This window comes from Python bivittatus, unplaced genomic scaffold, assembly GCF_059951505.1.
Source record: "Python bivittatus isolate LINGU-HERP-01145 unplaced genomic scaffold, Pbiv_v1 ctg000350_np1212, whole genome shotgun sequence".
NCBI classification, from domain to species: Eukaryota; Metazoa; Chordata; class Lepidosauria; order Squamata; family Pythonidae; genus Python; species Python bivittatus.
In genome coordinates this window covers 32418550-32432321 of record NW_028277074.1, presented here as the reverse complement: position 1 = coordinate 32432321, position 13772 = coordinate 32418550, and the positions used below count along the sequence as shown (strand labels likewise).

Sequence of the window (13772 nt, the reverse complement as noted above, 5' to 3'; positions counted from 1 at the left end):
TTTTAAAATGTATTTATTCACTATGGACAGGACAGTATTCAAAATATAAGAGAAAATTGGACATTGCAAAGCTTAAGAGCACTACTTACTTCTCCCACTACCTCAATGATGTCTCCAACTTTCAACTCCAGTTCATCTTCATTTTGGGGCATATAACTGAAAGCCACCTGACATCGTCGCCGTCTATTTCGTTCACCTACAATTAAATAAGATCCCAATATTTTTATTATTAATTATAAAGTGAATATTTACAGGTAACAGGGAGATTGGACCCTACCATTTTGAGCACACACTTCAATTCAACTTAATATGCTATTTCTCAATGTCATAATGACAGTCAGGCAACCTGCAATGACTATGTCAGGCAGGTAAATGGAATTGGTCTTACATGGACCCTGGTGTAAAACTTCCTAAATGATATAAAAGGATATAAAATCTCCTAGAAATCAATATGTACTCACAGTGACATGTAGCTTTCTTGATAACAACATAATAGTTTTTGCATTCCCGTCTTCTGTGGTATCTTCCCAGTCTAGCCTATAACTCTGCAATTCCTTTGAGATCTTCTACCCAAGTACTAACCAAACCCACTCCTGATGAACCTCTAGGCCTAGACAAGGGTGGGCCAAGTGTATATTCCTGGTGGCTGTGTGGTCTTAGGTTACACGTCTGAGTTAGGTGGCAATGACATGGTATGACCACCTGGTCATTCAGCAAGACCAGGCTTGACTACCACCAACTAAATAAGGGCAAGAAATGACATGCTTTAATATAAATCTCTCTAGAAGCAATGTCTACCTTTTATTCTTGTGCCTTGAACAGTTATTAATTGACAGACTTCCCTGATTATGCTGATTCTTTATTACCTAGACTAGGACCAGAGCTTTTTCTGCTCCTGCTCCTCATCCTGATCCAAAAGAGAATTATCACAGCAGTGTTTAACTATTTATATGAAACACTAAAATTGTAAGTAGTGGTAATAGCCATGATCTAAAGAAATCTGCAGTGCCTAGAGTAACTCTGGACTTCTGCATTTTGCATACTAGCTCTACATGCTGCATGACAGCTTTCGAAACTAAGAAGTGCGTCAAAAGCACATGTTGATAGTTTTCTGTTCAAGTAATCAGAAATGCAGGGTTAGCATTAGGAAATCTTAAATTAGCATGTACGACTGATGACCTTAAAACTGAGAAGTGTTTTTTTGCTCATAATGAAAGACTAAAAATAAAGTCACACACAAGTAGAAGTTTCAAAGCTACATCTAACATAATTTGTGATATTCTTTTTTATCTTAGAAAATAAGATACAGTACATTGTACAGTGTTTAAATAGTCTTCACTGTACTGCCATACAATATCAAGTATGCTGAACTCTGCACTCCACCAACATGGAAAGTGAAAAATTCCCAAACTGACATGACCATTTGTTGGTTCCATATCACCATGTTTTTAAGCTCAGGGTCTTTGGTCAGAAACTGACATTGAGAGAACTACCACAAGGGGGCAGCCAACGTCAAGGAAGGCCTGTGTGTTGTCCATATTTTAGATTCAACTTCAGTTTGACACTTTAACCATGCTGATTGCCAAAAGTGAAGTTGAAATATTAAATGCATGAATATTTTATATTTCTCTGAAACCTGTACACAGCAGTCTTTCCTCAGAGTCCTACACATTTTATTTCTTCTTTTTTTTCCTCTTGGTGGACCACACCCATTTCAATCCCAGATACTGCACAAAACTTTCATCTTCAAGGAAACTGGTACTCTTGCCTACAAACCTCTTCCCCTTTGTACCCTTATTTCTTCAGCTGTTTCCAGCCACTGGAATTATAGCTCTTCCCACTATAATTACATACCTGATCACTGAGTGGCTTTAGAATTTCAGTTCTGAATTTCCTGGCACAATGCCAAAGCTAATTCCAAAATACTGGTGCAATGGCACTTAAAACCTTGGGTTTTCTTTTCAAAAAAGGAAGCAACTTTCTCCAAGCTTAGTAAGTTCTGTAACCTTTCTTCACTGGAATGGATTGACTGAAATAAAAGCAGCAGAATGGTCTCTGACCAAGCAGATGAAAATAGGGCTCTCACCAAAAAAATTAGCTCTAGGAAATTCTGAACCTGGCTCCATGTAGATGCAAAATTTATGTGGTTGATTTCACAGAGATCATGATTAACTTTTTCAGAAATACGTATTTGTTATGCATTAGCTGCATTTTCTGGTAAATCTTCCTAAGACAAAAGGTTAACAATTAACAATTCAAACTAAATAAGACCAAAAGAATCGTAACTCTAAAGTAAACCAGAAAATTTTCTGGGCCCACCTAAGGCCTGCTTGGATAGGGCTTGGCAGGTATCAGCTGAAACAGTTTTATAGGGAGGGGGTGAGTACTAAATGACTCATACACACCTTTGGCCTCAGTGACATGATGGGTTATAGCTACCAATTTTATATCATTTTGAAGAAAGCTAAGATCAGCAAAATACAATGCTATATTTCCTCTAACAGTTGCCAAGATTACAATAAGAAAGCTGCCCCAAACAGACGTTAAACACTTAATGTAGAATGAGAGCTAGGAAGTTTGACCTCTCCCACTGGCTCTGTTGAAAGATGACCACCTCTTTCTCTCCCTGAATTATTTTCATTATGTCTAGTTTTATAAGAACTACCACAATCTTCCCTAACCTGGTGCCTTCCAAAAGTGTTGGACTTCAACCCCTGAGTTCTTAATCAGTATGACAGTTGGTGGTCTGCCTTTTTTAACAGGAACTAGTCTTCCTCTTCTGCCTTACATGAACCAATTAGCCTTTTCCTAGAGAATAGGATAAAAATGTTTCAGGCAAAACACTATCATAGAATCACTGTATCTGGGGATGGTTGTTTGTGAGGAGCAGGAGAAGTATAAGGTAAAATAGATAGATTATAGTTCAATGGAGAGGTTCAAGAAAACAGAAGAAAACAGTGGGAATATGTGTGTCACCAAAACAAATTAAAAAAAAAAAAACCAACATAACTAATCAACGTAAACAGATCTTTCCAACTTGGTGTCCCTTATTTGTCTTGGGAATATTAGTTGGGAATCCCTAGTGCTTTCCACATTTGGAAAGCACTGAACTGGAAAATATGAGCTTCAAAACTGTTTTTAAGCTACCAATGGATAATTAACACCATTCTATGAATAGTGTTCGAAGCTGAGTCATATATAATAATCTGTTGTCTGTTTTTATTCATTATTATTATGTATTTTGTTATAGTATATAAGATGAAGAAATATTGTTAATATTCACTATACTAAGAGTAATGGCCAGTCCATTTACAGCACTTCTAGATATACCTTCCTGCAGCTGCTGAGTGCTAGGTCCTGCATAGCTCCTAGCTAATGCACTGTATATAGTCATCTCAAGCGTGAAGGTTTGTGAGTTCGATTCCTGGTAGAGGGTCTGAACCCCATAGAATTACACCTGGCTACCTGTGTCTGAAGAGTCCCAATAAGGATGAAACCAGTTGTAGATATAACTGAAAATACCACACAGGATATACTGTGTGAAAACAGAGAAATTCTCCCCCCACTCCAAGACAGGTTTGTGGAAGTCATGTAAACCCTGTACATGGGCCCATATTGTAATGTAATTCCCTATCTTAAGGGAAGGTAGACTGTATATACCATTCTGATAGCTTTCTTTAAAATCTAAAATGGTTAAATTAGGATAAGTTATTTTTCACTCAGCTACAGTGCTCATTTAAATTGACTATGGGTTGCATTAAATGTTCATAACCTCTCTCACACAGAGCAAATTTATTTTTTCCATGAACTGAATTCCACACTGCTTTCTCTTTGTCCTGTGAACCTCCTTAAGACAATTCTCTGTATGGGGTTAGCATACACCACAGTGATGGAAATAGGTCACAAGATTAAAAAAAAAAAAGTTACAGTGTAAATCTGTATTATCAGACTCAAGGAAACAGTTTCCTAACCTATAAAATAAAGACACCAGAGGGAAAAAATAGTTTGCAGTCACCATAAATATTACAAGTTTTAGCAAAGCAAATAAATATGATTTCTCTTTTTTACCCAGCTTCCCTTTTTTCATTTGATTTGGAACACTGTAACATCTTACATAAAAGCAGAACTGCAGAGGGCATTAAAAATTAAATGGTTAGTAAAAGTGCATGGATGTAAAAACACTATTAAGAATGACTAGGATTTAAAGTTGCTGCTGTTGTAACAGAATGTGCTTCCTTTTCATTCCAGGGCCTTAAGAACCCAGAGGCCTGACTGCCAAATGCCATATGTGGCCTTCCATTACGTCCACAAATGCAATTCAAAAAGCAGTGCCAAGTCTTTCAGAACACTAAAAGAATCTTGCAAAATTACCACTGCAAAAATGCACCAGTATTTTTGGTTCTCAGGGTTTATATTCTGGAAATTATACATCAAATGTTATATTTTCTTTGGAGTCTAGTGCCCTAATATTCCTCTGTCTTTAACAATCTAGTTTTCTTGCCTCAAATCATATATAATCCGGTAAGAGGGATCCTATATAATGCTGACTTTTTTCTCTATTCAAAGATCCCCTATTTGTTTGTTATTCCTACATGAATTTTCTCATTATTTCACTAAACTGAACACCACAGTACAGAATTTTCTGAAAAGAATAAGGAAGAGCTGACAGCTGTTCCACTCAAAGTAGCCGGAAGTATATTTTTAAAAATACATAGAGCATAAGTGCATGGTAAAGAACACAGCTGTTTCAGTTTGTAGCTTTAAAACCAAAGAGATTACAGAGGCAAATGCTGGAAATTATTAATCTCTTTAAACTGATTACCACTGAGATTTGAAGAAATTATTTCAAATCCTTCTACAATTTTTTAAGTAAAAGGTGTTTAAACATAAAACTAAATTTATATAAATAATTTAGTGGTTTAATACAATGTCTACAACTTTGTTTCTTACAGCATCTACCTTTTTATGAGTTTCAGATTACATGTGCAAGCTTTATATAATTAAAAAGAATCAGCATTCTGTGATTTGGGAAGAATGCACTCAAAAAACAGATTGTCACACAGTCAAAACTGAACCTTGAACCAAAAAACATAATTACAACTAGTACTAGCAAAATGTTTGAAATGTGTTGCCATAAAAGGGTATCAAATAACAGACTGAGTTAGTAAAAGGTGGGCCAAACTGGTAATTGTTAATTCCTGGGCCCACAGCAGACAATGCTGGACCTCAAAAAGTAGACCTCAGATTAAACCAGTAAGACATTTTTAAAAAAATATTCTTATGGGAAAAATGCATACTGACCATTGAACACCAATTAGTTCTGTTTTAATTATTAACAGATTCTAGGGATAATTCCAGATGGAACTGCTGCTATGCTCTCCAGGTATGGCTACTGTAAATTCAACAGGCCTTTTGCAGCAACTTCCGTTCTGGTTTTTGAAACAGAGCTCACGCAAGGCTAAAGTAAGTCAACCAGGGACATTAAAGAGAAGAACTTGATCTGAGACCTCAGGGCCACACATTCCCTTGAGAAGCTTTGGGCATGGCCTCTTGATAATTTCCAAATTCTAATTTTTAATGTGTCAGAAAGGAAACATTATTAAATACATGACTGGTGATTAATTCTATCTAGTATGTTTAAATATTTACATAGAAATGTTGATGTGGGTGAAATTATTAAATGTAAAAGAAATGGAATATAATTATTTTTTTACCTGACCCCTCCTAGGACTTTAGAATGAAACCACGAGACATAAGTTACAGGCAAAATGTGGCCCTGAGCTTGAAGAAAGTCGGGCATCTCTATATAAAGGATATGGCGAAACTCAAACCACATTCTCTAACATCAGCATTCTTCAGAAATGGTTCCTAATTTTCTACTCCTTTTCTAACCCTGCTACAATCAGTACAATACTTATAAAGCTTTTGCTAAAAACAATACTACCGGGCAGAAACAATGCTTAAATAAGAAACTGACTATCTGCTTAATAAATGTAGTAAAAAAGGGATTTTAAGAAAAAGTCCATGTAGAGCAATTCCAGCATTACGGAGAATAGTTACATTAGAAGTTTACTAGGATATACTTGTCTCATTTCATTAAAGGTCTCTTCAAAATACAACTTGTTTAGGCAGCTTTTGTCCTCCTAGTTCCCATGCCCTAACATAGTTTGTTGCTAAGTTCTACCACATGCAACTGAAGCAACGTCATTATCACTTTCCCTTCCAGAATGTTCTTGTTAACTCTTCAAGAAGGAACTCATCCTCCAGGAGTGCATAAAACACTATACATTTTTATCTACAATATGTGTGTATACATACACAAGCACGCACACACACAGAAACACAATTATACATGAAAATAAATGACTGGTAAGTTGAAAAACATCTTATCTGCTTTATAAATAAGCAAGTCTATATCTATCCCCCTCCCCTTCCCAGCCCCAATATACATACATACATACATACATACATACATGGGGAGAGGGTGTTTGTGTGTGTACATGTGTGTGTGTTTCTAATTATGGGTGTATATCTCATTTCCTTTCAGACTCTGTGATAAGCTGCTGATAAAACAAAAAAAAATCCCCTTCATCATCTAGCGCATCGATACCTTTGCTGTAAGAACTAAAGCAAGTGCAGTGCAAAAACAACCAGACCCCACAATCATGCAGGGTAAGCACTAAGAAAAACAGCAACACAGGAAATTGGTAGAAAGACAAGCATCGTTGACAATGGAAACAGTGAAAGTTTTAGCTTTAATTCAGCGTTACAGAAAAGGTAGGAAAGAATGGAAATAATAATCTACAATCTTATGAAATGTATGTTAAGTCATACATCAAAAACAAAGTATCTGTGCTATGTACTGTACTATGGCATAAAGAATGGTGGATGCATTTACTTGTGTCTGTTTCAACTTATTTCACAACCAATTGGGATTCTTTAGAAAAAAATGGAGGGGTACCAATACTTTTGGCTGCATCTGTATACAGCCTTCCCTGTTAGCAGAACAACAGCAGTCAGTTTGAGTACATTTTGGTCGGTAGCGCAATTTTACCCCAAGCATGCTCATCCTACTGAATATAAGATATGATCTCTAATCTAGGAACATACTGTTGCCTCTATTACAGCAACTAAGAGGCACAGGAAGTATACTGACTTGCTTAGGATACACTGAAAATATCAAGTATAATTTCTCTTTATTAAAGTTTTATAATTAAAAATATATTACCTTTTTTGGAGGTTCTAATAATTGTCTCAGACAATAGCAAAGAACTTCCATTAGAAACTTCATGAATAGACATTTCTGGTCCTTTGCTGGCAAGATTTTCTTTCTTCACATCTTTTTTTATTTCCTGTATAAGAAATAAAAACAAAAGGGGGGAGTGCCTTTTAGAACTTACATCCATGAACAGAGATGAACTATGTGATAAATATCGGAGTCTGCACATCTTGTAAACTGCTAAGAGACTCTAGTACCTGATGGTACACAAAGCTAAACAAAATAAATGAAACCTTTTTGAAATCAATAGTAAAGGATAATTCACATTACTAATATTTAAATAAAAGTTTCTTTGAGTCAAACTCAATATCTGTGATTTCATAGACACATTCATAGTTTTCTTGTTCACAGTACGGAAGTGGTTTGTCATTGCCTTCTACTTGGATGTTCATTCCCTTTCTCCCCAACTTCTCAATTTAGCCAACAGCCATTGGATTCCTTGCTGCTCTTCATTCAAATATTAACAATGCCAATATATATGTTGATTTCCATAATCAACTCTAAGTAGAATTATTACATGGAAATGCAAAACTTCAGCCTTTAGAGTAAGAGCCTCTGAATGCTTATTTAGGAATTAGTTCCATTCCTTGCTATAGTACAGGGAGCAGTTTTTGTCCAGACGTACATTAAAAACAAAAAATAAAACCCAAAACTATTATTTCCTGTCTCTAGGGAATGCTAGGGCCATGAGAGTTACATCACTAAGTAAGCAGGAACAGAGCTTTTAGCTTTTTTTTCTCTTGGGGTGAGGGGTGGGGGGAATGAGAAATATATAAAACAGATGTAATCCCAGAAATCTAATCTATTCTAAGGCTTAAATAATCAAAACCAGAAAACAATAATTCAGTTGAAAACTGCTATCTTTAAATGCTATGATCTTAAAGAGCCTTGGCGTTGCAAAAATGGACTTGGTAGACCATAAGCAGCCTGTGGGCTATCCAGCCCAGACACAATACCTCCTTCCACACACATATGTTAAATCCCTACCTTCAATATTATGTCTTAATTTGAAGAATAGGCATACAGCAATGAAAAGGAAAGTAACTCTGACTGCAGGTGTACAACGCAAGCTATCATCAATGAGCCACAGAGGAAGTGAGTATGGTATTTCTTGTAGCCTAACCAACTACAGATAGAAAACACACATTTTGAAGAGATCTTGGATCACCAGGGGAATATGGAGTGGGAAGAAAGAGCTTGAAATATACTAAGTGAACATACTAAGTCAAATTTTCAGTTTCTTTCCATCAACTGTGCCCTCAGCTATAGCAATAGTCATTCATAGAGTTTTAGAAACAAAGTGCTGTTAAAGAGAGACTGGAACTGAACTTTGGGGGTCCTTTTTGCCTTGGGCAGTTTTATCCAACATTCATTTCTTCCTGCAACCAGAATGATCTTCCTCTCTCTTTTCTACATACAGAGGCAAAGGAAGCTTTAAGAACCTTCTCAGCCATAAACTCTTAATTGGGCAGAAACAAAAGAACCTTAAAATGGCAGAAAAGTAATGCTAATCATGAACTATAAATTCTGGTTGATGCACTGATGTTCCATTTCTTTAAATAAGTCATCAGATTTTCAAGTTTAAAAATGCTGGGAAAACTACCAGCATGCAATTGATTAATAATGACACTAGTCTTACTATTTGTTCATTTAACTCAGTGTTTTTCAATTTCGGCAACTTTAAGACGTGTGCCCAACATAGTCTGCCCAACACGTAGCCCACCAAGCAGGCTTGTATGCTAGCTTTTTAAAAAATCCATTGTTGCCGCCACCAAGAAGGCTCCACCAGTGCTGCCATCCCAAAAGACACACTGACAAGCACCTCCAACACCTCCAGGTCTCACCAACACTGCCAGCAGTAAGCAGAAATTCTCATAGTGATGTCATACCAACACTGTACATATTTTAAAAGCTAACTTTACATAAAGATTTGAAGTTTGCCTGTGCGTTTCTCATTCATGTTCCAATCATTCTTATTCTAGAAATAGTGCTGTTAAAAATTCAAATAATCCAATGCAGGTAAATGCAGTAAATATTTTGGTTCTGACACTGGTTCTTTTTGATTGTGAAAGTCTAACAAAGTGCTTTGAAACAAAAGATGCCTGAACAAAATCAGATAGCAAACACTCAACTGGTAATTTCATAATCTTTCTACCCTACCCTTTATTTGTTTAATAAAACTTTACAGCCGAAAAGATTGCAGCCAAATCTTGAAAACATACATTTTATTTCAGTTGCATAGTTGGGACAGGATAAATGGAAGTCAGAAACATGACATACTATCAAGAATCAGTAAACCCATCATTTGTGGGATCTGATCAATTTATAACCTGTGACTAACAAAGTTTATTTTATGTTGCAGTTAGAGTGCAATATAACCAGTGTCTGGTTCCCAAAACTAACTTTCCTCAGACAGCTTGGAAATATAGCTGAGTATCTTCCAAATTCGACAGCAATATTACACACTGCCTTGAAACCAGAACTAATACAGAGCAAAAATAGTCTCATGAATAAAACTCTGCTAATTCCAGTTATCTGTGCTCAGCAGAAAATTGGATGTTCCTATGAGTACACAGCAATTCTGTGGACAAGGCAGTGGCTTTTTCCAATAAACTTAATTTTTTTCCTGGACATATTTCAGAAAAAAAGGATTAGGTTCTTAAACCTATTATGGAACAATATTTTCATTACATAATAGAAATTTCCTAGTAAACTATTTAAAGCAGGCCTTTTTTTCTGCCCTTGCTAATTCCCCACTATTTTGAAAAGTAAAAATCAGTGACGTTTTGCAGGCATATCATCAATTCAATAATATACTAAGAGAATACTGCTCATATGAACACAAAGCAAGTCCTAGACCTTACTGTAGCTTTCAACTGTATCAATTACAGCTTTCCCACATTTTAGAAGATGGTTAGGTAAATATGAAAAATCAAGTCCATCAAAATCTATTCAACTACTCCCTTACTTCAACCCTTCTCTTTAGATTAAATCCCTAATATTTTTGTTAGGCTTTCTACTGTCACACCGCTCTCAACCATGGGAGTATGGTGACACTGAAATAACGTATCTCAGCCATTTGATGCTCCTAGAATAATGGATCTCAGCTCAAGATGCAATTTTACATACATGCAAGCAGTAGCCAGAGCAGAATCTTGTATGTGTGCTACAGTCAGCTCATCCTCAGTATTATGGCATTGTCTTTCCAGTTACATAAAGAAGCACAAAATTTGCACTGGAACAAGGTGAGTTTAAAGTAATCAATATTCATATCCATCTGAAGCAAGCCTTTATAATATTTTACATATTTCCAGAGATCACTTATTTCTGCTACATAATTCCAAGTTTTGTAACACTGAAAAATATCAAACCTATCAAACAAATGTACATTTTGTTATGTACTGAACTATTCTGTGCCATTTTACTTGATTTAAAATGACCAAAGTGGTCACAATCAGACATGAGTATATCACCTCTTCTGCTCTGTACTTTGGAGTTAAAATTTCTAGGGAGTTTGCATTTTTTCTTCCATTAGATTCTCAGAGATCAGTACAAGTGTTATCAGAGCTTATACTTATAAAATACCATTTGGTTGTCTTTGCAGTAAAAAAAGATAATAAATTCTACCCCAAAAATCTGGCCCCAAAAATTAGCACCTAAAAGGGAGGAAGAGGAGATATCAAGGCAAACAACAAATTCTGCTCCCAACTAATTTCTAAGGTAGTCAAAACAAAGATAAAAAATGTGGGCACAATACAACAGCATGAGTCGTTTAGAGGGAAGACACATAGAGGGCATGGCATATTGTAAGAAATGGTGCCAACTTCATAATCTTATTTTACTTTAATTGTTTATTGTATTGCATTCTTGGTTGTCTTTGTTACAAAGACCAACAACAAATCATGCTTGCCATTTAACTTGAATTAAAATAGATTACAGAACTTGCTTGTGACACCTGCTGTCTCTCCCTGCCCCAGTTCTATGTAAAACAGAAACAAAACAAACGGAAACCGTCAAGCTCTGGCAGTTCATAATACACGGTTGAGCTTGAACAAGGGGAAAAGAAGAATGGTGGCAAGATACATTTAAATAACATTAAAATAACGTTTTCACTTCCGCAAAAGATGTCTTAAAGAATTCATTTTTTTTTGCACCAATATTTTGATCTCTCATTAAATAATGCAAGTACAAAGAAGACAGTTTTAGTCGGGTTCAACATAATTCATTTGTGTACAGAAGAATTACTGTTATTATCTTAATAAGTCCCTCAACTAAATACTCAGCAATCTAAAAGACAGATGTAGTCTTCTGAAATCCCAGAGGCTTAAAACGAGACTTTAGCTTTTATTTGACTGATTAAAATTTTTAACCAATTTTGTACAATTCCTAATATTCACTTAATTGACCAAATACCTGAAGGCTATGACCAAGAAAACCAACATTACAATGTGCCAGTTCAGATGCTGTCTTAAAAAAAGACAAGCAAGGGTACTAGTGTCTGTTATTTGATTGCTTACGTGTAGTTCTTCCTGCCAGCAGAGTATTTAAACAATACTTTAGGAGAAAACCCCCAGGCTAGGGAATGCTCTGTAAAACATCCATTCAGAATCGATACTGATTGCTTATATGAACAGCAGTCTACCTCCATACAATACAGCATCATACATACATACCTAAGCCAGAGTTAATTGAACTGAAATGAATAAATGAATTATTTTGATCACTGACCAGGCTTAAATAAAAATAAGGTAACATAACATAACGTAATGTAACATAACGTAACATAACAAACATAAAAACATACATAGCCAGCATAGGTATAATTTTCCTGATATGAGATAAACTATTTTAAACACCAAGGCTGTTAAGACTAAGATTTCAGAGAAGAGACCATAAATTGTAATAAAAAATGTGTGTGTGTGTGTGTGTGTGTATGAATAATTGCTACTATTGTTAAACTTTTAGCAATTGAATCAGACTGTCCCTAGTGAGGTCCTTCTGAACAGAACAGAGCAACTTGTTAGGAGAGGGTGTCACTCTGGACAGCTAAAAGATAGTTCAGGTAAAGATTCATACACCCTGGATATTGAGTTAGTGACGACGAGATAACTTCCTTGTAAAAGTTTGGTAAAATTGACAGTGAAGAAGCACATGGGCTGTTGTTTCAATGACTTACAATTGTAGACATATTTGTTGTAAGGCCTTTTCTGAAATTTCCCCTCCAGTTTGCAAGGTGTTACATCATACAAACATCAAAGCTATTTGGAATTTTGGTTTAATAATCAGATTTATATATCTGGCAGGCTTCTGGTTGGTAACTTGATTGCCCAGAAAAACTTCAGCTGGAATTAGGCTGTACTCAGTTTGATGCTCCATACCATATATTCTTTTTTAATTACTTTTTAATGAATTACTTAATTTAATTTAATCACTTAAATTAATTGCTTTTAATTAATTAAATGCGTGTGGGGCTCAAGGAGGGGTAACCAACTAGTTAGCACCCTGAAGATGCTCCTGGAGGTCGATAATTTATTTATATCATCTATCCCTTGGACTATATTATTTATTTCTGATTACTGTTTTTATTGTATTTTAATTGGTTTTTATTCTTATTTTATTGTAAACTGCCCAGAGTTGGGTGGTGACTAAATCTGAAATATAAATAAATAAATAACAAAAGAAAAAGAAAAAAAGCAAAGCACAATGATAATAATGATGGAGATACATCATCAAGGGAAAAAAACCAAAAAGTGCTTTACAAAAAAGTGAAAAAAGTACAACAAAGAAAAACATACCTGTAGCATGATGTGTCATTGTCATTATTAAACAGTTACAATTCTATATATAATGTAAATATTATTCAAGTACATATATATTTCTAATATACGACTATCATGTGTTTTTTTAACTTGCTGTATTTTGTATAAATGAGTCCCATATTTCATTACACTTGTCCATACAAAGTCTATGTCTATAGGCAGTCTGCTCATAGGTGGCAAGTGTAATCAGGTCTTCGATCCATTGAGTGAATTAATCTTTCCAGTGTTGCAATATACTGTACCATTGTTATACATGCAAGGAAGCATTGCTTTGTTTTGTTTTTCTATAATGACAGTAGAGAGAATAGTCTAGAGAATATGAAGGATAGTGTCTGAGAGAAAGTATGAAAGAGAGGTGTCTACGTTAATGAACTGATTAAGAGAAGTGTGAGAGTTGCAAATGAGAAAAAATTAGTGTTAGAGTTAAAAGGGGATTAGGAGATGTAGTGAATCCTGGTGATTACAAAAGGCCTTGAATCTGAATTTTCTGCTGGACTGGATTGTGACCTCTCAAACTATTTTCCAATGTATTTTTCTCTTCCTGCACCTTGCTTAGTCTCCTTTGTATTATTACCATCTGAGATATTTGGGGTATTCTGAAGATCACATTTCTGCAGGCAGTATTTGAGGACTTCACCGTGCCTACTGCTGTTTCAGTTGACAAATTAACATTT

General features: G+C 35.4%; 1 protein-coding gene across 3 annotated transcripts in view; it reads right to left on the bottom strand.

Moving 5' to 3' along the window:
• Positions 1-13772, bottom strand: part of SH3KBP1 (SH3 domain containing kinase binding protein 1) — a 136154-nt gene that overhangs the window by 80488 nt on the left and 41894 nt on the right. For all 3 annotated transcript variants that reach the window (XM_088144857.1, XM_088144859.1, XM_088144858.1), the window contains exons 3-4: positions 7229-7352; positions 90-196 (exon numbers count right to left, since the gene is read on the bottom strand). In XM_088144857.1, coding sequence (XP_088000983.1) covers positions 90-196; positions 7229-7352 — 231 coding nt within the window. The remainder of the gene's footprint in view (positions 1-89; positions 197-7228; positions 7353-13772) is intronic.